The 27,624-nt window shown below is 40.0% G+C and overlaps 1 protein-coding gene across 1 annotated transcript in view; it reads right to left on the reverse strand.

Moving 5' to 3' along the window:
* LOC107807994 (large ribosomal subunit protein uL13c-like) overlaps window positions 1-26,183 on the reverse strand; it is a 34,716-nt gene extending 8,533 nt beyond the window's left edge. The window contains exons 1-4 of the mRNA XM_075227425.1: window positions 26,157-26,183; window positions 25,779-26,000; window positions 1,204-1,374; window positions 433-478 (exon numbers count right to left, since the gene is read on the reverse strand). Coding sequence (XP_075083526.1) covers window positions 433-478; window positions 1,204-1,374; window positions 25,779-26,000; window positions 26,157-26,183 — 466 coding nt within the window. The remainder of the gene's footprint in view (window positions 1-432; window positions 479-1,203; window positions 1,375-25,778; window positions 26,001-26,156) is intronic.
* Window positions 26,184-27,624: the final 1,441 nt, after the last annotated feature.

Below are 27,624 nucleotides of genomic sequence, written 5' to 3' on the forward strand. Positions count from 1 at the left end.
ATATTGACTTGGACTGTCGTTTCGTTCGTGAGAAGCTGCAAGAGGGCCTCATTTCTTTGTCCTTTGTCCCCATTAAGCTGCTAACATGCTAACAAAACCTCTTTCTGGTGGTCATTATAAAGATATTTTAAGCAAGTTGGGTGTCGGAAATCTCCCTCCAACTTGAGGGGGGTATTAGAGTACAAACAAAACAAAGCTGAAATAGCCTTATTTATTTGTATCGGGTATTTGGCTCAATTTTACTTTCTTTGTCTTTTACAATTTTATCCTTGTATATAAAGACAATGTACAGATTATTTTGGGGTCAATGAACATTTTTCCAGTTGCTTCTCTATACGCTCTTCCTTCTCTCTATTGTTTTCATTTTCTCTCTCTAGTTTTCGCCGATTCCGCAATAGATTCGGGTGAGTTGCTCCAAATTCATCAGATGGTCTGGACCCTCATAAACCTTAAGATGGTTAAATAATTGTTTACCAAGCTGCACAAGAAGAAAAGTGCAACAATTTAGAAGTGATATACAGGAAAAAGAAAAGAACACGTTTATCCTTCGTTGGAAAGAGGGAGAGGAAAATGAGAAAGAGTGTTTCTGTTTTCTCTTGTTTGGAGTTCGTCAAAAAATGAAGGTGGAAAGTTCAGTTCCCTTATCCTCCCAAAAGCAAGAGAAAAATTAGTAAGCCCAAAAGAACATTCCTCTTCATCATTTTTGTTCCTCATCTCTCCTGTTAAACCATACAAGGACCTTTTCTTCCCTTCTTTTCCTACCCCTCGAACAAATGGTTGCTGTTTGTTATCTCATGGGCCTAGGGATGTTAAGGGTAATACAAGGAGGGCAAGAGGGGATCACTACTGATACGAAGATCCAATAAAGAAACTCATTCACTTTCTTGATGCATAAGAACACAAGTTTGCAAGATTCCTGTCTTCCTCGACATACAAGAAAACCAGAGATATGCAGAATTGGCAAGGGTAAGACATCTATTTACTCATTCTGTACTACCAGCTAGCCTGTGTTTATAGGCTCATTACTCTTTTATGGGCCTAAATTATTGGTTGATAAAATGCTAGAGGAGATGGACTTTAGTACTGGATCCAATAATCCTAGTTCAACATGATATGCATACTGCCTAATATTTCCTTGGTTTAACAAGGGAATCTCAATACAGGTCACACTGTATGAATGGACAAACAGTAATGAAAACTTACCCTCCCTTTTGGGAGCATGCCACGGACAGCATGCTCAATAATTCTTTCTGGAATTCTCTGTTGAAGTTGATCAAAAGTCTCTACTTTCATCCCACCAGGTCTCCCTGAGTGCCTCCTGTAAAGTTTTTGGGTCCTCTTCTTTCCAGATACAGCAACCTTCTCAGCATTAACCTTTTTGATGTCCAATTACAAAAGAAAATTCCTCATATATCAAACCAACTGTGTAATAGCAGATACTTCACATTTGAAGGGACCGTTCAGAGTGAAATTATCAGCTCAATGATGAAAATGCATTTATCATGCACGAAAAGGCAGAAACTAACATTTAGTGCTTAGGTGACTTTAAGAAAGAGATCACAAAAATGCCCTCACTCAAATTTTATCCCAGCAAAGGATAATAGAAGGAATGGTGCGGAAATTAGCATCACCAAGGTTTTTATGTACAAAGATATCTCAACGTTGAATGTAAAATATGCATAATGAAAATCCATATTACTTATCAACACGATTCAGATAGGCAGAATAGAGAAATGATCGGGAGAAGCAGTGGACCTTTAAATAGAAACCACATTACATTCTTAAAAACTTTATAAGTGAAGCTGCATACTTACAACAACTACTACACCTCAATTACGAGAAGGGGATATACATGCTTATGTTAAAATAATTTGGTGGGGTATTGTCACTCCCAAACGCACACACAAGTATACGTGGTCGTACATGTAATAAAATGATAAGTCGAGTATCGAACCCACATAGACTTGTATCAACTACCCACTAAATTCACCAAGATTGTTATTCAGTCAAGCCAAATTCGAGTTCAAGAATGTGATTATACTAAACTATAATTCTAAGTAGTAACTAAATTATCAAGTAGCAAAATAATTGTGGTGTATTCAGTAGAGACAAATATTTCAGGGTTGTGATCGATTCACCAATTCTATTGTGTTCTAGTTAACTATCCCTTTCATACAATTCACTCATGGTTGCTAATTAATCGATAATTGCTCTCATAGCCTTCTCCCGAAGTACTACTCGCCTATTCCAAATAGATTAATGCCTATATTCCTATGAAATCAATCTATTAAGAACGCATTAAGATTACGATATTTAATTAAGCACGGTGACTAGGTATATTCCTATCCTAACCACAAATCTGCCTCCCCCTCCCCCCAAGAGTTAAGATCATGCTCTCTTCAATTCTTCTCTAATCTAAACATGGCTTTCCCAAGCATAGCATAGATAGTAAATAGAACCTAACTGCTGGCCTGATAATTAAGCAATTAATCACAGAATTGAAGAAACAACTATATATTAGTGAATTGTAATCAAGGTTAAGTCAACGTTAAACAACAATATTTATGGCTAAATCACAACCCCAGAACTATGGGTTTTAGCCACTCATGATAATAGCAAACAATTTCATAAGTGTCGGATAATTGAAAATACTAAGAAAAGATGAAGAAAACTGAGATCCCTTCTCTCCCGAATGTTTCTCGTGTGTCTTCTCCCTTCAAAGTGGTGTCTCCCTCTAAAAATAAGTTTAGTCTTGTTTTTATACGTGTTGGGTAGGTTTAGGGCCGAAATAACCTTGTCCCAGGCAAAGTTGGACAGAAATCCCGTCACCAGCGTCCAGCCCAGCACTAGGCGCCGTCTCTGGCACTGGTAAATTTCACGTTCTGTCTGGGGCACACATGTAGCGTGGGGCGCTGCCTGTGGCACTGGAAATGCCCTTTTCCCTTTTTTCATCAGTTTTGGCTCTAATCTCGCACCTTTCGCCCCCAATTGCTCCCGGATCATTCCTACACATAAAAACACCTCGAATTAATATAAATAAACACATTTTACATCCTAAATCCACGAAACAAGAGTAAACCATGAGGCGATATACATAAAAATATATATACTTTAAGCTAAACATCAACACCCCACACTTAGACTCCTGCTCATCCTCGAGCAATGGGACTATCAAATATACCCCCAACTACGTAGAAATCTTAACTATAAAGGAGCACTTCAACTTTTAACCATACACTCAACCCTTGACTATGATCAATACAGGCAATTAAGCCTGAACATACAAAATATCACATTCTTCCCGTTTTAATCATGCCCAAGTATAACATTTCAATTCAATCAATTCCAACAACTGTCACGACCTCAAATTCCCTCTGTAGGATATCGTGATGGCACCTAGTCTCTAAGACTAGGTAAGCCTATCAATGCGGAATAACAATAGAAATCTGAAATAAATAATCTTCAAATTCACATAATTACAACTTTCAAAACCCGGTAGAAATAAGTCACAAGCTTCTAAGAATTTATCCTCAATGTATCTATATATATCAGGGTCTAAGAAAAATAAGGAAGCAACATAATAATGATAGAAGGGGACTCCGGAGTCTACGGACGCTGGCAGATATACCTCGAAGTCTCCGTGTACAGGTAACTCACTGATGTTGGGGCTGGCAAGGAGTACCTGGATCTGTACAAAAAGATGTGCAGAAGCGTAGTATGAGTACACCACAGTGGTAGCCAGTAAGTGACAAGCCTAACCTCGGTAGAGTAGTGACGAGGTCAGGTCAGGCCCTACTGGAATAATAAAAGACAAAGTGAAATGTTTAACAATATAATAAAAATAAAATAACAATAGAAATGAATCAAGTAAGTAGTATGTCACCAATTAACTACGCAAAATAATGGCAAATAATACCTCGTGGAAACAAAACAGAATTCTTTTCAACTTTAAAAAAATCAGAACAATAATCAAAGGCAACTGCGGCCATAAATCAATATCAACAAGGGCACTCTCGAGGTACCTCCTCGTAGTCCCAAATCATAAATAAATTCACAATATCTCATTTTCTTATATCACCGCGGGAGCCCTCACATTTAATTTTAAAGAAAAATATTTTTTCTAAAATAGCATCCTGCGTTTTAACCACCCTTATCACACCGCATGACTTCTAGTAGTTCCCCTACTAGCCACGCGTATCAATCCACCCTTATCTCACCGCATGCGTTTCAACACCCAGACCTTATACCACCGCATGCATATTAATATCACAATATATCACAATTTGCACCTCAAGTGCCAAATAATTTAATTTGCCAAAATAAATAACATCAACAATACTTTTCGCAATAGGGAGCTCACGGTTCAATCATAATGAGTACAAAATCTCACAAAATATTCGGGAATAAATAACTCAGCAAAATAATATTTAAAAAAAATTAATACGTTGCCTCAGTTCCAAATTTAAAATATCAGATACTTCATATTAATAATATTTAAATTAAAAAAATTTCACCTTCAAATAATGCATAGAATAAAAGAAACCAAGTTTCAGCTAAACAGGTAAAAACAATTAGCAGGAGAGCTTCAAGCAAATTTAAAGTATATAAATCAGATCAATGATGAAGAATATAACAAGATAAAATAATTTAATTAATATGTAACAGTGATATATACAATTTAAAAATATAATCCTTCACATTTAGCCCTTGTACACACTCGTCACCTCGTGTACATAACTTTCATCACATTACAATTATCACATCAATACCAATACTAGGGAAACTTTCCCCCACACAAGGTTAGACAAGTCACTTACCTCGACTTGCTCCAGTTTAATCCACTAGTATGCCTTTTCCTCGATTATCCAACTCTGAATGGCTCAAAACTAGCCAAAATAATTCGATACAGTCAATAAAAATTATAGGAATCAATTTCATAAGAAAATACTATATTTTTCAATAAAATCTGAAATTAGCTCAAAAATCGCTTGTGGGGCCTACGTCTTGGAATCCGGCGAAACTCACAAAATTCGACAACCCATTAGATTACGAGTCCAACCATACCAGTTTCACTCAAATCCGACTCTGAATCGATACCGAAATCTTAAAAATTTGTTTCTATGAGATTTGTAAAAATTTTCCAAATTTCCATCTCAATACACTAATTAAATGGTGAAACAATGATATGTTCATGTATATTGACCAAATCTGAGTTAGAATCACTTACCCAAATATTTTCCTTTGAAAATCTGTCAAAAATCGCTTCTGCTCAAGCTCAAATTCGTCAAAAATGGCAAATGGGACGAAATCCTCAGTCTTATAAAACTGTTGAGGCAGCCATCGATCCTGGGCATTGATCATGGCTTTGATCTTTATGGTACTCGATCCTGGCTTCAGTCATAGCCCTCAATCCTGGGCCTTCGATCACTAGCCTCGGTCATAGCCCTCGATCCTAGGCCTTCGATCACTGGCCTCGGTCATAGCCCTCGATCTTGGGCCTTGATCTTGGGCCTCGATCCTGCGCCTCGAGCCTGCCTTCAATCATTGCCCTCGAGCCTGCCTTCGATCATGGCCCTCGAGCCTTGCCTTCGATCATGGCCATCAAGCCTGCCTTCGATCATGGCCCTCGAGCCTGCCTTCGATTGGCCCTCGAGCCTGGCCTTCGATCCTCGGCTCGATTTCTGGCAGAAGAAGATTTGCAGCAGCTTTTTGCAGCAGCTATTTAAGTCTAACTTTTGATCCGTTAACCATCCGAAAGTCACACGAGGCCCTCGAGACCTCAACCAAATATACCAACAAGTCCTAATATATTATACGAACTTAGTCGAGTCTTCAAATCACATCCAACAACACTAAAAATATGAATCACACATAGATTCAAGCCTAATGAACTTTGAAACTTTCAATTCCTACAAACGACGCCGGAACCTATCAAATCAAGTCTGATTGACCTCAATTTTCGCACGCAAGTCATAAATGACATAAGGAAGTTATAAAAATTTTCAGAACTGGATTCCGACCCCGATATCAAAAAGTCAACTCCCCGGTCAAACTTTCAAACTTAAATTCCTGTTTTAGCCATTTCAAGCCTAATTTAACTACAGACTTTCAAATAAAATTCTGGGCACGCTCCTTCGTCCAAAATCACTATACAGAGCTATTGGAATCATCAAAATTTATTTTGGGGTCGTTTACACATAGGTCGGCATTCAGCCTACCTTTTCATCTTAAGTTTTAAACTTTGGAACTAAGTGTTCCAATTCATTCTAAAATCTTTCCGGACCCGAACCAACTACCCTGGCAAGTTACATAGCAGTTTTAAAGTACAGAATGAGCAGTAAATAGGGGAATGGGGCTACAACTTTTAAAATGACTGACCGGGTCGTTACATCCTCCCCCTCTTAAACAAACGTTCTTCCTCGAGCGGGTTTAGAATTATACCTGGAGTGGTGAAAAGATGAGGATAATAGCTGCGCATATCCTGCTAGGTCTCCCAAGTCGCCTCCTCGACCGGATGACCCCACCACTGAACCTTCACGGAAGCAATGTTCTTTGACCTCAACTTTCGAACCTGCATGTTCAAAATGGCCACTGGTTCCTCAACATAAGATAGATTCTTGTCCAACTGAACCGAACTGAAATCTAACATATGAGACGGATCGCCGTGATACTTCCGGAGCATAAAAACATGGAATACCAGATGAACTGTAGAGTGACTAGGTGGTAGTGCAAGTCTGTAAGACACCTCTCCAACTCTCTCAAGAATCTCAAAAGGCCTTATATACCTAGGTCTCAACTTGCCCTTCTTCCCAAACCTCATCACACCCTTCATAGGCGAAACCCGGAGCAAGACCCGCTCACCAACCATGAATGCAACATCACGAACCTTCCGATTCGCATAACTCTTCTGTCTAGATTGGGTTGTACGAAGTCGATCCTGAATCAATTTAACCTTTTTCAAGGCATCCTAAACCAAGTCTATACCCAATAGCCTAGCCTCGCCCGGTTCGAACCAACCCACTGGAGACCGGCACCGCCTACCATATAAGGCCTCATACGGAGCCATTTGAATGCTCGACTGGTAACTGTTGTTGTAAGCAAACTCCGCAAGTGGTAAGAACTGATCCCAAGACCCCCAAAATCTATCACACACGTACGAAGCATATCCTCCAATATCTGAATAGTGCGTTCGGACTACCCGTCTATCTGAGGGTGAAATGTTGTACTCAACTTCACACGAGTACCCAACTCTCGTTGTACAACCCTCCAAAACCGTGAGGTAAACTGCGTACCACGGTCAGAGATGATAGATACCGGTACGCCATGAAGTTTTACAACCTCGCGAATATAGACTTGAGCCAACTGCTCGAAAGAATAGGTAGTCATCATAGGAACAAAATGAGCTTACTTGATCAGCCTATCCACAATCACCCAAACTGCATCAAACTTCCGCTGAGTCCGTGGAAGCCCAACAATGAAATCCATAGTGATCTGCTCCCATTTCCACTCCGGAATTTCTAATTTCTGAAGCAATCCACCTGGCCGATGATGCTTATATTTTACTTCCTGACAATTGAGACAGCGGGCTGCATACTCCACTATGTCATTCTTCATCCGCCTCCACCAATAGTGTTATCTCAGGTCTTGATACATCTTTGTAGCACCCGGATGAATGGAGTACCGCGAACTGTGAGCCTCTTGGAGAATCAACTCATGCAAACCATCTACATTAGGCACACATAGCCTGCCCTGCATCTGTAATACATTGTCATCTCCAATAGTGATTTGCATCACCGTGCTGAACTGTATCCTTAAGGACAAGTAAATGGGGGTCATCATACTGATGCTCCCTGATACGATCATAAAGAGAAGACTAAGAAACTATACTAGCCAAAACTCGGCTCGGCTCGGAAACATCCAATCTAATAAACTAGTTGGCCAAGGCCTGAACATCCAAGGCTAAAGGCCTCTCTAGTACCGGTAAATATGCTAAGCTGCCCAAACTCTCCGCCTTATGACTCAAGGCATCGGCCACTACATTGGCCTTCTCGGGATGATAGAGAATGGTGATATCATAATCCTTAAGCAACTCCAACCATCTCCGCTGTCGCAAATTAGGATCCTTCTATTTAAATAGATGTTTTAGACTCCGGTGATCGGTGTAGACCTCAAAATGGACACCGTACAAATAATGCCGCCAAATCTTCAAGGCATGAACAATAGATGCTAACTCAAGATCGTGGACAGGATAATTCTTCTCATGTACCTTTAATTGTATGGACGCATAGGCAATCACCCTACCGTCTTGCATCAATATTGCGCCGAGACCAATACGTGACGCATCACAATATACAGTATAAGACCCTAAACCTGTAGGTAATACCAATATTGGAGTTGTAGTCAAAGGTGTCTTGAGCTTTTGGAAGCCTCCTCACATTCCTCAGTCCACTTGAACGGAGCACCCTTCTGGGTCAATTTGGTCATAGATGAAGCAATAGAAGGGAAACCCTCTACAAATCGGTGATAATACAATGCCAAATCAAGGAAACTCCGGATCTTTGTAGCTGAGGACTGTCTGGACCAACTCTGCACCGCCTCAATCTTCTTTGGATCTACCTTGATCCCCTCGCACGAAACTATATGGCACAAAAATCCCACTAAATTAAGCTAGAATTCACACTTTGAATATTTTGCATATAACTTCTTCTCTCTCAAAGTCTGAAGCACAGTTCTCAAGTGCTGCTCATGATCCTCCTAACTCCGGGAATACACCAGAATATCATCAATAAATACAATGATGAAGGAGTCAAGGTAGGGCTGAAATACATTATTCATTAAGTGCATAAATATTGTCGGGGCATTGGTTAGCCCAAATGACATTACAAAGAACTCATAATGACCATACCGAGTCCTAAAAGCAGTCTTCGGGATATCTGGTTCCCGAATCTTCAACTGATGATAGCTTGAACACAAGTCAATTTTAGAGAATACCTTGGCACCCTGAAGCTGATCAAATAGGTCATTAATACGTGTCAATGGATACATGTTCTTCACTGTAACCTTGTTCAGCTGGCAGTAATCAATACACATCTGCATATAACCATCCTTCTTCTTCACAAATAAGACAGGAGCACCCCAAGGCGATACACTGGGCCGAATGAATCCATTATCAAGCAACTCCTGTAACTGTTCTTTTAATTCTTTCAACTATGTTGGGGCCATATGATATGGTGGAATAGAAATGAGCTGAGTGCCCGGTATCAAATCAATGCCAAAGTCAATATCCCTGTCAGGTGGCATACCCAGAAGATCCGCTGGAAATACATCAGGAAAATCCCTTACTATAGGAACTGACTACGTTGTAGGAGTATCAATACTAGCATCTCTCACATAGGCCAGATACGCATCACATCCCTTCTCAACCATTCGTTGAGCTTTAATAAATGAAACAACCCTGCTAGGAACATGATCTGAGGTACCTCTCCACTCTAGCCACGGTATACCTGGCATAGCCAATGTCACCGTCTTGGCGTAATAATCAAGAATAGCGTGATAGGGCAATAACCAGTCCATGCCCAAAATAATATCGAAATCCACCATACTGAGCAATAATAAATCAGCTCTGGTCTCAAAACCACTAATAACAATTAAACACGACCGATACACGTGGTCAACAATAATAGATTCACCCACGGGTGTAGATACATAAACAAAAGAACTCAAGGAATCACGGGATATGCCCAAATACGGGGAAAAATAAGATGACACATAAGAATAAGTGGAGCATGGATCAAATAAGACTGATGCATCTCTATGATAGACCAGAATAATACCTGTGATAACAGAATCGGATGCAACGGCCTCTGTCTTAGCAGGAAGGGCATAATATCTGGTCTGGCGTCCCCCTCTAGGGTGACCTCTACCTATCCGACCTCCACCTTTAGCTGGCTGTGCAGGTGGAGTAGCAACTGGTGCAGTAATCATGGCCTGAGAAGCCTGAGGGCCCTGTGGAATAGGTGGGGCCTGAGAAACCTGTGAAGGTGCACCCCTCCTAAGTCTGAGGCAATCCCTCAAGATATGACGAGTTTCACCACACTCAAAACAAGCCCTCGGAGGATGTGGCTGCTGCGACTGGCTCGGACCTGTTCGACTAGACTGCCCGCTGAAGGCACCCCGTACAGGAGGTACAAAAGACACTGGTGGTGCATAATATAGAATCTGAGGTCTGGAAGTAGCCGGAATTCCACTGGAAGCTGGAAGTGCTGAATGAATAGGATGGCTCACATAACCTCTACCATGACGGGCTGCAGCTGGGGCACGAGAATTATTATATGTGCCAGAATCTCGGGGTCTCTTAGCTTCCCTCTCTTCCCTATCCCGGATCCGCATGCCTTCCAATGTCCTAGCAATTGACACCACCTGTTGGTATGTGATGTCCATATCTAGCTCTCGGGCCATACTGAATTTGATACTAGGTTGGAGACCCTCAATAAATCTGCAAACCCGCTCTCGAATAGTAGCAACTAAGGCTGGTGCATGCTTAGCCAAATCACTGAATCAGACCACATATTCTGACACGGTCATAGAACCCTGGCGTAGCTGCTCAAACGCTGCGCACCATGCATCTCTAAGACTTTGAGGAACATACTCTTTTAAGAACATATCTTAAAATTGAGTCCAAGTAAGTGAAGTTGCCTCAGCTGGACTATCCAACTCATATGTCTGCCACCACTGGTAGGCTGCTCCCCTAAGCTGAAATGCTGTGAAAGAAACCCCACTGGAATCCATAATACCCATAGTACGGAGGATACGATGACATTCCTCCAGAAAACCCTGAGCATCCTCTGAAGCTAAACCGCTGAAAGTGGGAGGATGGTACTTTTTGTAACTCTCGAGCCTGAGCTGCTCCCCTCTGAAATTGTTGCCCTAACCTCGGGCCGAACATGGTCAACTTGGGCACGTGGCTCTGGGGTATGGGCGGCGGGAGTCTGTGCTCCTTCCCCGGCCTAAGATGTGCTAGGAGCAAGTGGAATCAACCTTGCTTGAGCTAGAGTGCCAAACATGCTCAAAACCCGGGCAAGGGTCTCCTGAAGTGCAGGAGTAGTAACAAGCATCTCAGGTGCTTGTTCTCCAACTGAATCTATTGGTGGCTCTACTGCAGCAGCTCGTGCAGGTGCTCTGGCTACACCACGTGGTCTTCCTCGGCCTCTGGCTCGGCCTCTGCCCTGACCCCGGGCTCTTGCGGCTCCAACAGGGGGCACGGGTGTCTGATCATCGGATCCAGTTGTGCGTGTCCTCACCATCTGTGAGAGAATAGAAAGACAATGGCTTAAAACTTTGAAGTCAACAGTGCGCACGATAAGGAATCAAAGAAGCGAATATTTTCCTAACAGTTCCATAGCCTCCCGAAGATAAGTACAGACGTCTCCATACCGATCCGCAAGACTCTACTAAACCTGTTTGTGACTCATAATACCTATGAACCTAGAGCTCTGATACCAACTTGTCACGACCCCAAATTCCCTCCGTAGGATATCGTGATGGCACCTAGTCTCTAAGACGAGGTAAGCCTATCAATGTGGAATAACAATAGAAATATGAAATAAATAATCTTCAAATTCACATAATTACAACTCCCAAAACCTGGTAGAAATAAGTCACAAGCTTCTAAGAATTTATCCTCAATGTATCTATATATATCAGGGTCTAAGTAAAATAAGGAAGCAACATAATAATGATAGAAGGGGACTCCGAAGTCTGCGGACGCTGGCAGATATACCTCGAAGTCTCTGTACACAGGTAGCTCACTGATGTCTGGACTGGTAGGATGTACCTGGATCTGCACAAAAAGATGTGCAGAAGCATAGTATGAGTATACCACAGCGGTACTCAGTAAGTGTCAAGCCTAACCTCGGTAGAGTAGTGACGAGGTCAGGTCAGGCCCTACTGGAATAATAAAAGACAAGGTGAAATGTTTAACAATATAATAAAAATGAAATGACAATGGAAAATGAATCAAGTAAGTAGTATGTCACTAATTAACTACGCAAAATAATGGCAAATAATACCTCGTGGAAACAAAACAGAATTCTTTTCAACTTTAGAAAAATCACAACAATAATTAAAGGCAACTGCGGCCATAAATCAATATCAACAAGGGCACTCCCGAGGTACCGCCTCGTAGTCCCAAATCATAAATAAATTCACAATATCTCATTTCCTTATATCACCGCGGGAGCCTTCATAATTTATTTAAAGAAAACATTTTTCCCGAAATAGCATCCCGCGTTTTAACCACCCTTATCATACCGCATGACTTCTAGTAGTTCCCCTACTAGCCACGCGTATCAAGGCACCCTTATCTCACCGCATGCGTTTCAACACCCAGACCTTATATCACCGCATGCGTATTAATATCACAATATATCACAATTTGCACATCAAGTGCCAAATATTTCAATTTGCCAAAATAAACAACATCAACAATACTTTTCGCAACAGGGAGCTCACAGTTCAATCATAATGAGTACAAAATCTCACAAAATATTTGGGAATAAATAACTCAGCAAAATAATATTTAAAAAAATTTAATACGTTGCCTCAGTTCCAAATTTAAAATATCAGATACTTCATATTAATAATATTTAAATTAAAGAAATTCCACCTTCAAATAATGCACAGAATAAAAGAAACCAAGTTTCAACTAAACAGGTAAAAACAATTAGCAGGAGAGGTTCAACCAATTTTAAAGTATATAAATCAGATCAATGATGAAGAATATAACAAGATAAAATAATTTAGTTAATATGTAACAATGATCTACACAATTTAAAAATATAATCCATCATATTTAGCCCGTGTACACACTCGTCATCTCCTGTACACGACTTTCATCATATTACAATTATCACATCAATACAAATCCTAGGGAAAATTTCCCCCGCACAAGGTTAGACAAGTCACTTACCTCGACTTGCTCCAATTTAATCCACTAGTAGGCCTTTTCCTCGATTATCCAACTCTGAATGGCTCGAATCTAGCCAAAATAATTCGATACAGTCAATAAAAATTATAGGAATCAATTTCATAAGAAAAAACTATATTTTTCAATAAAATCTGAAATTAGCTCAAAAATCGCTTGTGGGGCCCACATCTCGGAATTCGGCGAAACTTACAAAATCCGAAAAGCTATTCAATTGCGAGTCCAACCATACCAGTTTCACTCAAATCCGACTCCGAATCGACACCGAAATCTCAAAAATTTATTTCTATGAGATTTCTAAAATTTTCCCAAATTTCCATTTCAATACACTAATTAAATAGTGAAAACAATGATATGTTCGTGTATATTTACCAAATCCAAATTAGAATCACTTATCCAAATGTTTTCCCTTAAAAATCTGTCAAAAATCGCTTCTACTCAAGCTCAAATTCGTCAAAAATGGCAAATGGGATAAAATCTTCAGTCTTATAAAACTGCCGAGTCAGCCATCGATCATGGCTTCGATATTTATGGCCCTCGATCCGGGCCTCAGTCATAGCCCTCGATCCTGGGCCTTCGATCAACGGCCTCGGTCATAGCCCTCGATCCAAATTTTCATCTCAATACACTAATTAAATGGTGAAATAATGATATATTCATGTATATTGACCAAATCTGAGTTAGAATCACTTACCCAAATGTTTTCCTTTGAAAATCTGTCAAAAATCGCTTCTGCTCAAGCTCAAATTCGTCAAAAATGGCAAATGGGACGAAATCCTCAGTCTTATAAAACTGTTGAGGCAGCCATCGATCCTGGGCATTGATCATGGCTTTGATCTTTATGGTACTCGATCCTGGCTTCAGTCATAGCCCTCAATCCTGGGCCTTCGATCTCTAGCCTCGGTCATAGCCCTCGATCCTGGGCCTTCGATCACTGGCCTCGGTCATAGCCCTCGATCCTGGGCCTTGATCTTGGGCCTTGATCCTGCACCTCGAGCCTGCCTTCAATCATTGCCCTTGAGCCTGCCTTCGATCATGGCCCTCGAGCCTTGCCTTCGATCATGGCCCTCGAGCCTAGCCTTCGATCCTCGGCTCGATTTCTGGCAGAAGAAGATTTGCAGCAGCTTTTTGCAGCAGCTATTTAAGTCTAACTTTTGATCCGTTAACCATCCGAAAGTCACCCGAGGCCCTCGGGACTCAACCAAATATACCAACAAGTCCTAATACATCATATGAACTTATTTGAGTCTTCAAATCACATCCAACAACACTAAAAATACGAATCACACATAGATTCAAGCCTAATAAACTTTGAAACTTTCAATTCCTACAAACGTAACCTATTAAATTAAGTCTGATTGATCTCAATTTTTGCACACAAGTCATAAATGACATAACGGGGCTATGAAAATTTTCAGAACTGGATTCCGACCCTGATATCAAAAAGTCAACTCCCCGGTTAAACTTCCAAACTTAAATTCCTATTTTAGTCATTTCAAGTCTAATTTAACTATGGGCTTCCAAATAAAATTCCGGACACGCTCCTAAGTCCAAATCACCATACATAGCTACTGGAATCATCAAAAAAAAAATCGGGGTCGTTTACACATAGGTTGACATCCAACCTACCTTTTCAACTTAAGTTTTAAACTTTGGAACTAAGTGTTCGAATTCATTCTAAAATCTTTTCAGACCCGAACCGACTACCTGGCAAGTTACATAACAGTTTTAAAGTACAGAATGAGCAGTAAATAAGGGAATGGGGCTACAACTTTTAAAATGACTGGCCGAGTCGTTACAACAACCTATTTGTAACCACCCAACCTCAAAAATCGACTTGTTACCACTAAGCACCCTCAACTCGCGTACTCGCTCAACAAGAAAGTTTACAATATTACCAATCATTCATGAGATCATGTGCCCTCACCGACAACAAAAGAATGAATATAGACTAGTCTACACATTCAAATATACTTTTGAATATAAACTAAAGACATCATACAATTGAACAAAATTCGCTCACTCTCACTAAGAATTCATATGCATCCCGTAGTCGTACCATAAGCTTGCCCGTAGTGTACATCTCTACTTATCTAAGCTAGCCAAATCTAGGATCAATTAAGACTTTAAGGTTGTAATGTAGGCTAAGGGACGGGAATGATACATTTAGAAATAGTGACTAACCCTCCTAAGCACTTTAATACACTACACTGACAATTTGAGCCCATATTCTTCTCAATCAATTCACTTGCCACAACCCATACACAACATAGCCCTTACTTTCATTAAGCACCTTTATACTCCCACTAGCACAAATTAATAAGATTTGGAGGTGTATATTTATCTACATACTTTGACTATCATTTTATTTTTTCTTTTCTTGCAATTTTTCTTTTTCTTCACACACTTCATACATTAAAGTTCATCGGCTAGTGACTTTTGATGTCAACTTTAGTGCACCAAAGAGCCCTTCCATGGTTCCACTCGCAAGCTACTCCCCAAATCTCTCACTTTACTTCTTTTAGAGACTAGGTGCCTTAGGAGGTAAAGGTTCAACAATCTTAAATTAAGAGCAAAATAGGGGTACGACTTGTAACGTGGGTGCCTAAAGAAAGGTCTATAAGCTCAAGGGGGCTAACAACGGAATTTTTTTTATTTTTTATGTGACAAGCACATCTATGATCAAGCAAGAAATGCCTACATCATCTCCTAGATTAGCACAACTTAACAATTTCACTTCGATTAACACACGGGGCAAGTTCTAGACTATACAGAATAGCATAGAAGATCACAACTCCTCACACACACATTGCACATGACTCAATCAAGATGGTTCTGTTCAACTCTCAAGTCACGCAAGCACACATAATTAAGAAAATTTAAGCAATAATGCATAATGCGGCATACAAGTCAAACAACTGAGAAAAAGCGTCACAAAATAGGCTATTTACTTTATTTAGGCGTCACAATTCAAACCAAATATACGGGAAGATAGAATGTATGTCATGGGCTAATGTTCCAGCACCAACATGTCACTAAGTAGCTCAGAGCAACTCAGTTTCTTCCTAACCTACTCAAAAGAAAAAAGTACCCGGTTCGAGCTACACCCTTGGAAAAGAACCGGCGCCCAAAGAAAAACCAAGGGATACTACCTAACTATCCTAAAAAAAATATTTTTGGCGTTTTTAATCGGACTCTATCTCTCAAGAAAATTGTCCAAAAGATCCATCGTCAGGAAAAGTTTGAGTTTTTTCTAATTTTTTTTTTTTTAAAACAAACTAGGCTAAAACTAGACTAAGTAAAATTAGTAAAAGAAACAAAGTGATGCAATTTATACAAGTACATCACAAGAAGTATTCCTCCCACCCCACACTTATATTATGCAAAGTCCCTAATGCATATAAAAATATAAAACATAGTAGGGTGAAAAGAAAACTCCCTATCAGTCGGAGTCCTCCTCCTCAGCATGCCCTCCATCCGCAGCTCCGGGCACATCATCATCAGGTCCTAGAGGCACCAAAGCCAGGGGCCCCGTAACATCATCACCCATCTCGTCCTCTGTGTCTGAGCCCTTGATAGTGTTTGTGTCGGAGGAACTGGGCTACCAGGTGCAATCCCCAACATATCCTTGGACGAGCTCGACAAGTCATAGCGTAAATGCATACGCTCCTCGTCTGAAATACCAGTCCTGCTCATGAGTAAATTTAAAGAGTTATAGAGGTACTTGTTGAAGTTCTCGTCTCGTTCATTCCGTGCTGCCTGAGTGAGCTTAGACGACGTCTCCAACAAGGATGTGATGTCCATCAGTCCTATAGGCGCCTCAACCACCTCATCATACCCTGGGTACTCCGGCACCCCTCGGGAAAGCATATATTGCATGAGCAAGTTGCCGAAGAAGAACCTCCTAATCTGCCGCCCAAATCACATGCAGGCCATCTCATCGAGCATGATCTCACCCACATTAATGGGTCTGCCAGTCATTAAAAAGAATATGACACACACTCGAGCTCGAATGCAGTCGCAGTTGTGCTCCACGGGCATGAGTCTGGCTTGCACAAAATTCTGTCACACTTTGGCAGTCTTGTTGAAATCATAGCGAACCATATGAAGGTGAATATCGCCTTGCTTTCTTGTCCACTTGGCATTTGAATCAACGTCACAAAGAGTGTGACGTATCTTTGTGTAGTTTGGGCTTCTGACAAATTTCTGGAGCCTCCTCGGGTCAGCATTCTCAACCCCTAAAAATGTACATAAGGACCGCCTAAACAGTGGCACGTCCTTCCCACGTACATGTGACCTCAACAAGTTTGTATCCCAGTTGGCGTACAGTTCCCGAACCATGCTCAAATTTGCATGCCCGGGGCATTCTATGAGTTTGTCCATGTTCAGTGCACGCAACCGGCCAAGTACATCTGGGAAGTTTCTCTCTAACATTTGTACATTAAACCCCATTTCTAAAACGTACAGCCCAGAGGGTAAGAAATCCATATGCCATGCAATAGCCTCATCAGTACTTAAAATCAAGCGAGGTCGAGGTCGTAATGGTGCTTGCTGTGATCCCTCGGCTACTTGTTTTCCTTTATCTTGCCTCGAGGATCCTTCTCCTTGCTTCCATTTTCTGGGCGCAGGGGTAGTGGTAGAGGACTTTTCAGTTCCCTTGCCCTTGCTTGCCATAGCAACCTACAACACATATAAGCCTGAATGTGCGAACGAATCAACAAATCAGCCTAAGGTTGTCGCGCACGTCAAAAATGACCCCATACTTAAAACTGAAAGCTCAATGTACAAGACTTCACAATTTTTTATCTAAAATGCACAAGTGTTGCACTCCAAAGCCATGGGTACTCAAGACTTCCCCATGCCACACAATAGATAAAAGGAACTAATGATGCCACAAAAACAAGTGAGTGATCATGGCTAAGTGAATTCACCTTAATGCAAGCAAGTGGCATATGGTATTTTAATGTCCACAACTATTACAACTACACTAATTTAGCTTACTCTACAACGTTCTACAACATACATCATATAGGATACATGGTGTGGGCAATACGTGTGCATTGAAACCAAACTCCCAAGCATGTAAAATCATCCCCACACACCCCACACTTAGCCCAATATCATATACAAATACACTTGGTTACTCAAACTTCACCGGTGCACAAAATACTCATTCAAACATTTTAACAAATACCTTGCGGGCATGAAGTGTGTGCATTCTAGTTGAACAATGGAAGAACATGGTGGCCCTCCCAAATTTCAATGCAGTAGAGGAAATTCTAGTTTACTACTCCGTATACAAGGGGCTACCCACTTTAAAAAATTCTTAAGAAACTACATAGGGGAAAATTTGGGGATTAGGGCAATTGGGAAGATGGGAAATTCATGGTTATTGACCTATTAGAATACAAAAAGAAGAAGAAGAAGAAGAAGAAGAAGAAGAAGAAGAAGAAGAAGAAGAAGAAGAAGAAGAAGAAGAAGAAGAAGAAGGAGGAGGAGGAGGAGGAGGAGGAGGAGAAGGAGAGTTTAGGAGGAGAGCAAGAGAAGAACTTGAGAAATTTTGGAGTGAGGGATGAAAAAGCTCGGCAGAAGCAGAAGCTAGAGAGAGAGAGATGCATTTTAGTTTTTGGGTGGGGAGTGTTTTAGTTATGTTTTTAATTTGTTATGGGTGGGTATGGGTTATAAGATGGGTTTAATGTGAGAGTATATGGGTAGATGGGTTGGGTTAGTGGGTATGGGAATTAAGTTAATAATTAAAATTGAAAAAGAAAAGAAAAATATTACTTGGCCGCCCCCCAGCCCAGCACTCCGCACTATGCCTGGCGCTGGGGATTTGGAACATTCTGACTTTAGCGCCCCACGCAGCGTGAGGCGCTAACCTGGGCGTTGTTTCGGCGATTTTTTCTATTTTTTTATATATATAACTTCCCGATCCCCCGAGCCTTTTTATATATCCAATTTATATATCCCACACCATTCTATCTATAATTTCTATGCCTACAAAGAAAATGCAAACTTTAGTCTACTCTAACTAAAATAATTAGAAAGCTAAGTTATCAAAGCAATAAAAATTGGGTTGCCTCCCAACAAGCGCCTGATTTAACGTCGCGGCACGACGCAGAGTCTCGATTACTCATCAGTGAGTATAACCGTGGCCTTCTCAAAGTCAATTATTCCTCCCCAATAATGCTTGACTCTGTGTCCATTCACCAAAAACTTTCTTTCACCATTTAAAGCTCGCAGCTCAATTGCACCATAAGGAGTGACTCTCACCACCTCAAAATGGCCTGATCATCTCGATTTTAACTTTCCAGGAAATAGCCTTAGCCTAGAATTGAACAATAATACATGTTGGCCTGGCTCGAAGTGACACGGCTTGATATACTTGGCATGCCATCGTTTTGTTTTATCTTTCTAAAGCTTAGCATTTTCATAAGAGTGGAACCTGAACTCATCTAATTCATTCAACTGCAAGAGTCTTTTCTCTCCCGCGACTTCAAGGTCCATATTCAACTTCTTAATGGCCCAATACTCTTTGTATTCAAGTTCAGCAGGCAAGTGACATGCCTTCCCATAAACAAGCTTATAAGGCGACGCCCCAATCCTTCTCTGTTCGACACTTCAGCTTGTCCACTTGTTTGAGGATGATAAGTCGTCGCAACTCTATGGCGGACTCCATATTTAGCTAGAAGGTTATTCAACAATCGATTGTAAAAGTGTGTCCCTTCATCACTTATCAAAGCACGTGGAGTCCCAAACCTTGAAAATATGTTCTTTTTCAGAAACGCAACTACAACCATGGCATCATTTGTTGGCAATGCGATCACCTCTACCCATTTTGACACATAGTCAATTACTAGCAAAATGTATTTGTTTCCTATGGACAATGGGAATGGTCCCATAAAATCTATCCCCCATACATCAAAAATCTAGACCTCCAGGATGTTATTCAAAGGCATCTCATGCCTCTTTGTGATTGTTCCTGTTCTCTGACACTGGTCACACTGGCCTTCATAGGGTGATGTGTGACAATCATACAACACTAGTTCGACCTCCTTTTTTTGGTATGTATCTCCTCATCATTTGATCAGCACACTGCTTGTACAAATATGGCTCATCCCAATAGTAGAAGTTCACATCATGTAGAAACCTCTTTCTAGCTTCAGATTCAATTTTAGGATGAAGTACCCCGCTCACCAGATAATTCACATAGTCTACGTACTATGGGGGAGGGTCTTGGGTGATAGCAAAAAGTTGCTTATCAGGAAATACTTCTTTAATTTGGCCACCCTCCTCCACATGATCATGATTTTCCAGCCTTGATAGATGGTCAGCTACTTGGTTCTCTGTGCCGTTTCGATCTCGTATTTCCACATTAAATTCCTGCAACAATAAAACCCAGCGCTTCAATCTAGCCTTAGATTCTTTTTTTGTAAATAGATACCTGATTAATGCATGATCGGTATGGACTATAACTTTTGTTCCCACCAAGTATGCCCGAAATTTCTCAAAGGCCCACACCACAGCTAACAACTCATTTTCAGTGGTGGTGTAATTTAGTTGCGCATCATCAAGAGTCTTACTCGCATAGTAGATGGAATAAAACATTTTGTCCTTCCTATGGCCTATCACTGCCCCAATAGCATGGTCACTTGCATCACACATAAGCTCAAATGGTAAGGACTAATCAGTTGCCGCAATAATGGGGGCATCCATCAACTTCTTTTTGAGCTCTTCAAATGCTTTCAGGCAGGCGTCATCAAAATTGAAAGTTACATCTTTTTCAAGCAACATGCACAAAGGAGTAGCAATTTTAGAAAACTCTTTAATAAAGCGCCAATGGAATCCCACGTGTCCCAAGAAACTCCAGACACCCTTCACAGAAATGGGTGGAGGTAATTTTTCAATCACCTCCACCTTCACTCTATCAACTTCAATGCCGCTCCTAGACACTCTGTGACCCAATACGATGCCTTCCTGCACCATAAAATGACACTTTTCCCAATTCAATACCAGATTTTGTTTGTTCACAATGGGCCAACACCTTACTCAAATTCTTCAAACAATCATCATAAGAAGACCCAAAGACTGAAAAATCATCCATAAAAACTTCTACAAATTTTCCACCATATCAGTAAAATAGCCATTATGCATCTCTAGAAAGTGGTTGGTGCATTACGAAGACCAAACGACATTCGCTTGAAGGCGAAAGTACCATAAGGACAAGTAAAAGTGGTCTTCTCCTGATCCTCTGGGCATATGATAATCTAATTGTATCCCGAATAACCATCAAGAAAGCAATAATATGCATGCCCTACTAATCTGTCCAACATTTGGTCAATGAATGGAAGTGGGAAGTGGTCCTTGAGGGTTGCTTTGTTGAGCTTTCTGTAATCAATGCAAACTCTCCACCCCGTCACAGTGCGAGTAGGTATAGCTCATTTTTTTCATTCTCAACCACAGTCATCCCTCCCTTTTTAGGTACACATTGCACTGGGCTTACCCAGTTGCTGTCAGAGATAGGAAAGATGATACCTACATCGAGTCACTTAATTACTTCCTTCTTTATGACTTCTTTCATGATAGGATTCAATCTCCTTTGCTGCTCAACACTGGGGGGTGTCCATCTTCCAGAAAACGTTTATGCATGCAAAATGATGGACTGATTCCTTTGATGTCAGCAATTGTCCACCCTATAGCCTTTTTATGTTTGCGAAGTACTCTGAGTAATTTTTCTTCTTGTACATTAGTCAGGCTGGACGAGATAACTACTGGCAATGTTTTTGAGTTCCCCAAATAAGCATAGCGCAGATGTGCTGGAAGAGGCTTTAATTCTAGCTTTGGAGCTTCCTCAATAGATGGCTTAGGAAAGGTCAGAGTAACATGCCTGCCCAACTCCTCAAACTTCCTAAAACCATGGACATAGTAGCATGACGTGTCAAGTACTCGCTCAATTTTGCCCATTATATTATCTTCCGTGTATTCTTCATTCCCAATCAAAGCTTGTTCAAGAGGATCTATGGGGCTCATATAAGGCACCAATGATGTAGCATTGCTTTCCACTGCAGAAATCATGGATAGCTCTTCATAGTGGGTTGGCAATCTGAGTGCTTTGTACACATTAAATACCTCCACTTGATCACCTACTCTCATCGTCATCTTTCCTTCGCATACATCAATAATATCTCGGCCCGTGGCTAAGAATGGACGCCCCAAAATAAACGGGACTTCCTGATCAGGCTCGTAGTCCAAGATAATGAAATCAGTAGGAAATATGAAAGAACCCACTTGAACTAACACATCTTCAATTACTCCTTCCGGATGAGCAGGGGATCGATCAGCCAACTGTAAGATTACCGTTGTTGGGCGCGGATCACCCAAACCCAACTGTCTGAACACAGAGAGCGGCATAAGATTGATGCTCGCTCCAAGATCACACAAAGCTCGCCCGACTGCATGCTTACCAATCGAGATTTGGATAGTGAAACTACCTGGATCCTTCAATTTCTGAGGTAGCTTGCTTTGGATTCTCGAGCTACATTCCTCAGTGAGCGCCACAGTCTCGAATTCAGTCAGCCTCCTTTTATTTGCCACTATGTCCTTGATGTATTTTGCATATTTGGGCACTTCTTGCAAGATGTCTACCAATGGAATATTTATTTGCACCTGCTTTAAAATATCAAGAAACTTTTTATACGCGGCATTATCCTTTACTTTCTACAATCTTTGAGGGAACGGAGGTGGTGGCCTCGTAACTAATGGTGGGGGTTGCTCAGCCACCGCCTCTTCAGTTGGCTTCTCTGATTCCTTTGATTTTCTGATTTTGATTCTATAGTGGCTGGTCTCTCATTAAAAGTCACATGTTTTCTCTTTTTCGACTCTACTTCTTCTAATTGTCTCACATTCCTCAATGACGCGGCATTAATGGATGCCTTAGGATTAGCTTCAGTGTCACTTGGAAGAGCTCCAACTGGTCGAGTATTTTGGGCACTGGCAAGTTGTCCCATTTGGCGCTCCAAATTTCTCATTATTTCGGCTTGGGACTGCTGGTCAGCCATCAATTTCTTCATCATTTTCTCAATGTGACTTGTTAGGTTTGCATGTTGTTCAGCCTGAGGTGGCCTATATTATTGTTGAGGTGCTTATGGTCGGTATTGATTTTGAGCACCTTGATTTCCGCCCCAAGAAAGGTTTAGGTGGTTCCTCCAGTTGGGATTGTAAGTGTCCCATACTGATTTGTCTGGCCCCTATTTGCATTACCCACAAAGCAGACAGACTCTGGATTAACTGGGCATTAATCGCTCGTATGACCCTCTCCACCTACTTCACAAAATAATTGAACATGTTGCACTAGTTGAGCTTGTTGCTTGTTAATAACCAAGGTCATCTGATTGACTTGGTTGTTTAGTGTAGAAATCTGCGCTGATAATGCCGAGATGACATCTAACTCAAGAACCCCTGCAGATTTTTGCACCGTGTGTCTGCTCGTTTCTCCTTGCCAATCCGGATTGCTTTTGGAGAATTTGTTCAATAATGCATATATCTCGTCAAAGCTTTTCTCCAACACTTGACCTCCAGCTTTAGCATCTACCACAATTTTCGTTTCAGGATGTAGCCCTTCTATGAAAGTGTGAGCTAACACTTCGTTTATCTGATTGTGATGAGGACAGTCTCTAAGTAGCCCCTTGAACCTCTCCCAAGCTGAGTATAAAGACTCCCCCGATTTTTGTTTGAAGGCGACTATCTCACTTCTGATCTTTGCAGTTTTGCCTGAAGGGAAGAACCTTGCCAAAAATTTTCTTGCTAGATCATTCCATGATTTAATAGAATTAGCCAGTTCTGCCTTCAACCATCGCTTTGCTTCCCCCAACAGAGAGAATGGGAAAAGTGTGAGCCTCACGAAGTCTGGAGTGACTCCGTTAGTGATATAAGTATCACTAATCTCCAAGAAATTCAAGATATGTTGTTGTGGATCCTCGTGTGGAAGACCCATAAACTGCCCATTCGCATGAAATAGCTGGATCGTGCTCTATTTTAGCTCAAAGTGCCTAGTGATCTTAGGCTTCACAATGCTGGAAGTGACATTAGCAATGCTGGGCATTGTCACCTCCTGAACAACCATATGTTGCTCCTCTGCCATGTTCACAGGAAATTGAACAAGTGCCTAAAGATTATTTGTATCCTTTGCTTCCCTCAACCTTTTATGAAATGTTCTCTCAGGTTCGGGGGTCAAAGCCTTGAAGTCTGTCCTGGCTTCTGACCCTGCGCATTCAATTAAAGTTCCTGAGATCAGAGCAACAATCAAGTGATATTAAACTCGATGAAATAAACAATGAAAGCAAAAACTAGAAAATAGTCAATATTCAAGTCCCCGGCAACGGCGCCAAAAACTTGTCGCTCCCAAACGCACACGCAAATATACGTGGTCGTACAAGTAATAAAATGATAAGTCGAGTGTCGAACCCACAAAGACTTATATCAACTACCCACTAAATTCACCAAGATTGTTATTCAGTCAAGCCAAATTCGAGTTCAAGAATATGATTATACTAAACTATAATTCTAAGTAGTAACTAAATTATCAAGTAGTAAAATAATTGTGGTTTATTCAGTAGAGACAAATATTCCAGGGTTGTGATCGATTCACCAATTTTATTGTGTTCTAGTTAACTCTCCCTTTCATACAATTCAATCTTGGTTGCTAATTAATCGATAATTGCTCTCATAGCCTTCTCCCGAAATACTACTCGCCTATTCAAAATAGATTAATGCCTATATTCTTATGGAATCAATCTATTAAGAACGCATTAAGATTACGATATTTAATTAAGCACGGTGACTAGGTATATTCCTATCCTAACCACAAATCCCAAATCCGCCCCCCTAAGAGTTAAGATCATGCTCTCTTCAATTCTTCTCTAATCTAAATATGGCTTTCCCAAGCATAGCATAGATAGTAAATAGAACCTAACTGTTGGCCAGACAATTAAGCAATTAATCACATAATTGAAGAAACAACCATATATTTGTGAATTGTAATCAAGGTTAAGTCAACATTAAACAACAATATTCATGGCTAAATCACAACCCCAGAACTATGGGTTTTAGCCACCCATGATAATAGCAAACAACTTGATAAATGTTGGATAATTGAAAATACTAAGAAAAGATGAAGAAAACTGAGATCTCTTCGCTCCCGAATGTTACTCGTGTGTCTTTTCCCTTCAAAGTGGTGTCTCCCTCTAAAAATAAGCTTAGTCTTGTTTTTATACGTGTTGGGTAGGTTTAGGGCCGAAACAACCTTGTCCCGGGCAAAGTTGGATAGAAATCCCGTCACTAGCGTCCAGCCCAGCGCTAGGCGCCGTCCCTGGCGCTGGTAAATTTCACATTCTGTCTGGGGTGCCACATGTAGCGTGGGGCACTGCCTGTGGCGCTGGAAATGCCCCTTTCCCTTTTTTCGTCTATTTTGCCTCTAATTTCGCACCTTTCGCCCTCAATTACTCCCGGATCATTCCTACACATAAAAACACCTCGAATTAATATAAATCAACACATTACATCTTAAATTCACTAAATAAAAGTAAAACATGAGGCGATATACATAAAAAAATATATAAATATACTTTAAGCTAAACATCAGGCATATGAAAATCACTGATATAGTGATTGACCTGTTTGGAAATCTTAAGTTTAGCTTACAAGAAATTTAAAAGGAGAAAAAAAAAGGTAGCTTCAGATTCTCGTCTTCCTAATCACAATGCAGAGAAAGTAACATGGTTTTAACACAAAAACACACCACTATTACAAATGCACCCTTGTCCACATTGGGAGTGTATGTTGCGAGATTCTTCCCTCCGATATATATTGCTATAGTTGATGCCAATCCTCCAAGAATTTTGTTAGTGGCATCCACAATATACCAAGATTTGTCTGTGTTCACATGGTCTGCAACCTTGGGATACCATGTTTCATTCCAAATATCCTCGAGGCAGCAAAAAGAATAAATTATTTGCAATACCTTAATTATGCAATTACATGTAAATGCATTCTTAGTCTTGCTTCAGCAACTCAAGGAGATTCCTTAGATAAAAAAAATCATTTATGCGTACTCCTTAGAATTTTCATTCTTTTAGAATTTTCTGATTTTCTGAAAGATTTATGATAGATTTCTCACCAACTTCTTCTTCTTCTTGGATTTCATTATCGTCTAGCTCAATTTTGTTAGTGATTTGTTCATCTATCATAAATTCTTCTATATTTTCTGATTTAAAATTTTTATAGTTCGCTAAAAGTTTATCAATAAATCCTTTTTTGGAAAGTATTAAAGTTTTAACTCTTCCCTTTTTTGGTGTTTTAAATATGCGAATTCATATTGTTTTGTTGATATATATATATATATATATATATATATATATATATATATATATATATATATATATATATTCTAATAAATAAATAATAATATATAATTAAGAACAAAAGATGTAACATGGGGAAAGCTTAAAAAAAAAGCGTTGGCAATTGCTTTCTGCTATCTTATTTGAGAGAATGATTTACGAGACAATAAACTTGTGAGTGTAGAGAGGCCAAAAGGAATATAAAAGATTGAAGTAAAATATAGTTTGAATAGAGAGTAATAAAGTGGTGAAATTAATGTAGGCCAAGTGATAATGATGATGGTGTATAAATGAGGTAAGAATGTAAAGTTTATGCTGGAACTTTTCGTGTTGCAGCAAAATAGTGACTATTTTTCAATGACTTTGCAAACGTTGGCTATTTTTCTATTATTAGTCTGAAAACTGGCTAGCCCGTGCTATTTTCACCCCAATATCTCTAGCGGTCCCAAATTATTATTTTTCATGAAAAAATATGTTTTTTCTTTGATAAACTAAATATTTTTAAAAGAAAAATTATCACATACAACTATTTAATATTAGAAATTTTGGGGCCCCCACGTATGTGGGACTTGCTTTACCATTGGGCCGCCCCTACTAACACTATGTTTGGATCATTGTTACCCATTGTTTTATAATGTATTGTACTGTAGTTTTTTTATGGATACAACGTTTGGATAGATTGTATTGTTTGTTGTTGTTAAATAATATTTTTGTTATATTGTTTGACCGTATCGTACTGTAACTGTAAGTGATAAGTTTATTAAAATACCCTCAACTGTTTTAAATAAACATTTATCAAGAATTATGTACAAAAATAATTTAAGAAACCTCTTTCTACTAATTTATCACCAATTATGTAGCTCAGAAACTTAAAGAAAAAAGTTAACTATCATTAGCATAAAGTAATATCTAATACGATGGAAAGAGATAAAGAAACGAACAGAGATTTGGATGAAAAGAACGATATGAACCAACTCTGGAAAAGATGGACGTAGATAAAGTAGGTCAATAAGTTTGAGATTTGAAGTTAAAATAAAAAAAAAAGATAACGGATAAAATGGAATTATTGAGTAATAAGTAAGGGAATAATTGGAAAAGAAAATACGAAACAATCCCACCACACCAAATCGGTTGTTTCAAAAAATGGGGTTTTTGGTTGTTCAGGAATAATGAATTTAATAATACGATACAATTAATTTTAAATAAACAATCAAAATAAATATTATTTTGGGATAACAATACAAT

The sequence above is a fragment of the Nicotiana tabacum genome, chromosome 2 (assembly GCF_000715075.1).
Source record: "Nicotiana tabacum cultivar K326 chromosome 2, ASM71507v2, whole genome shotgun sequence".
Taxonomy (NCBI): domain Eukaryota; kingdom Viridiplantae; phylum Streptophyta; class Magnoliopsida; order Solanales; family Solanaceae; genus Nicotiana; species Nicotiana tabacum.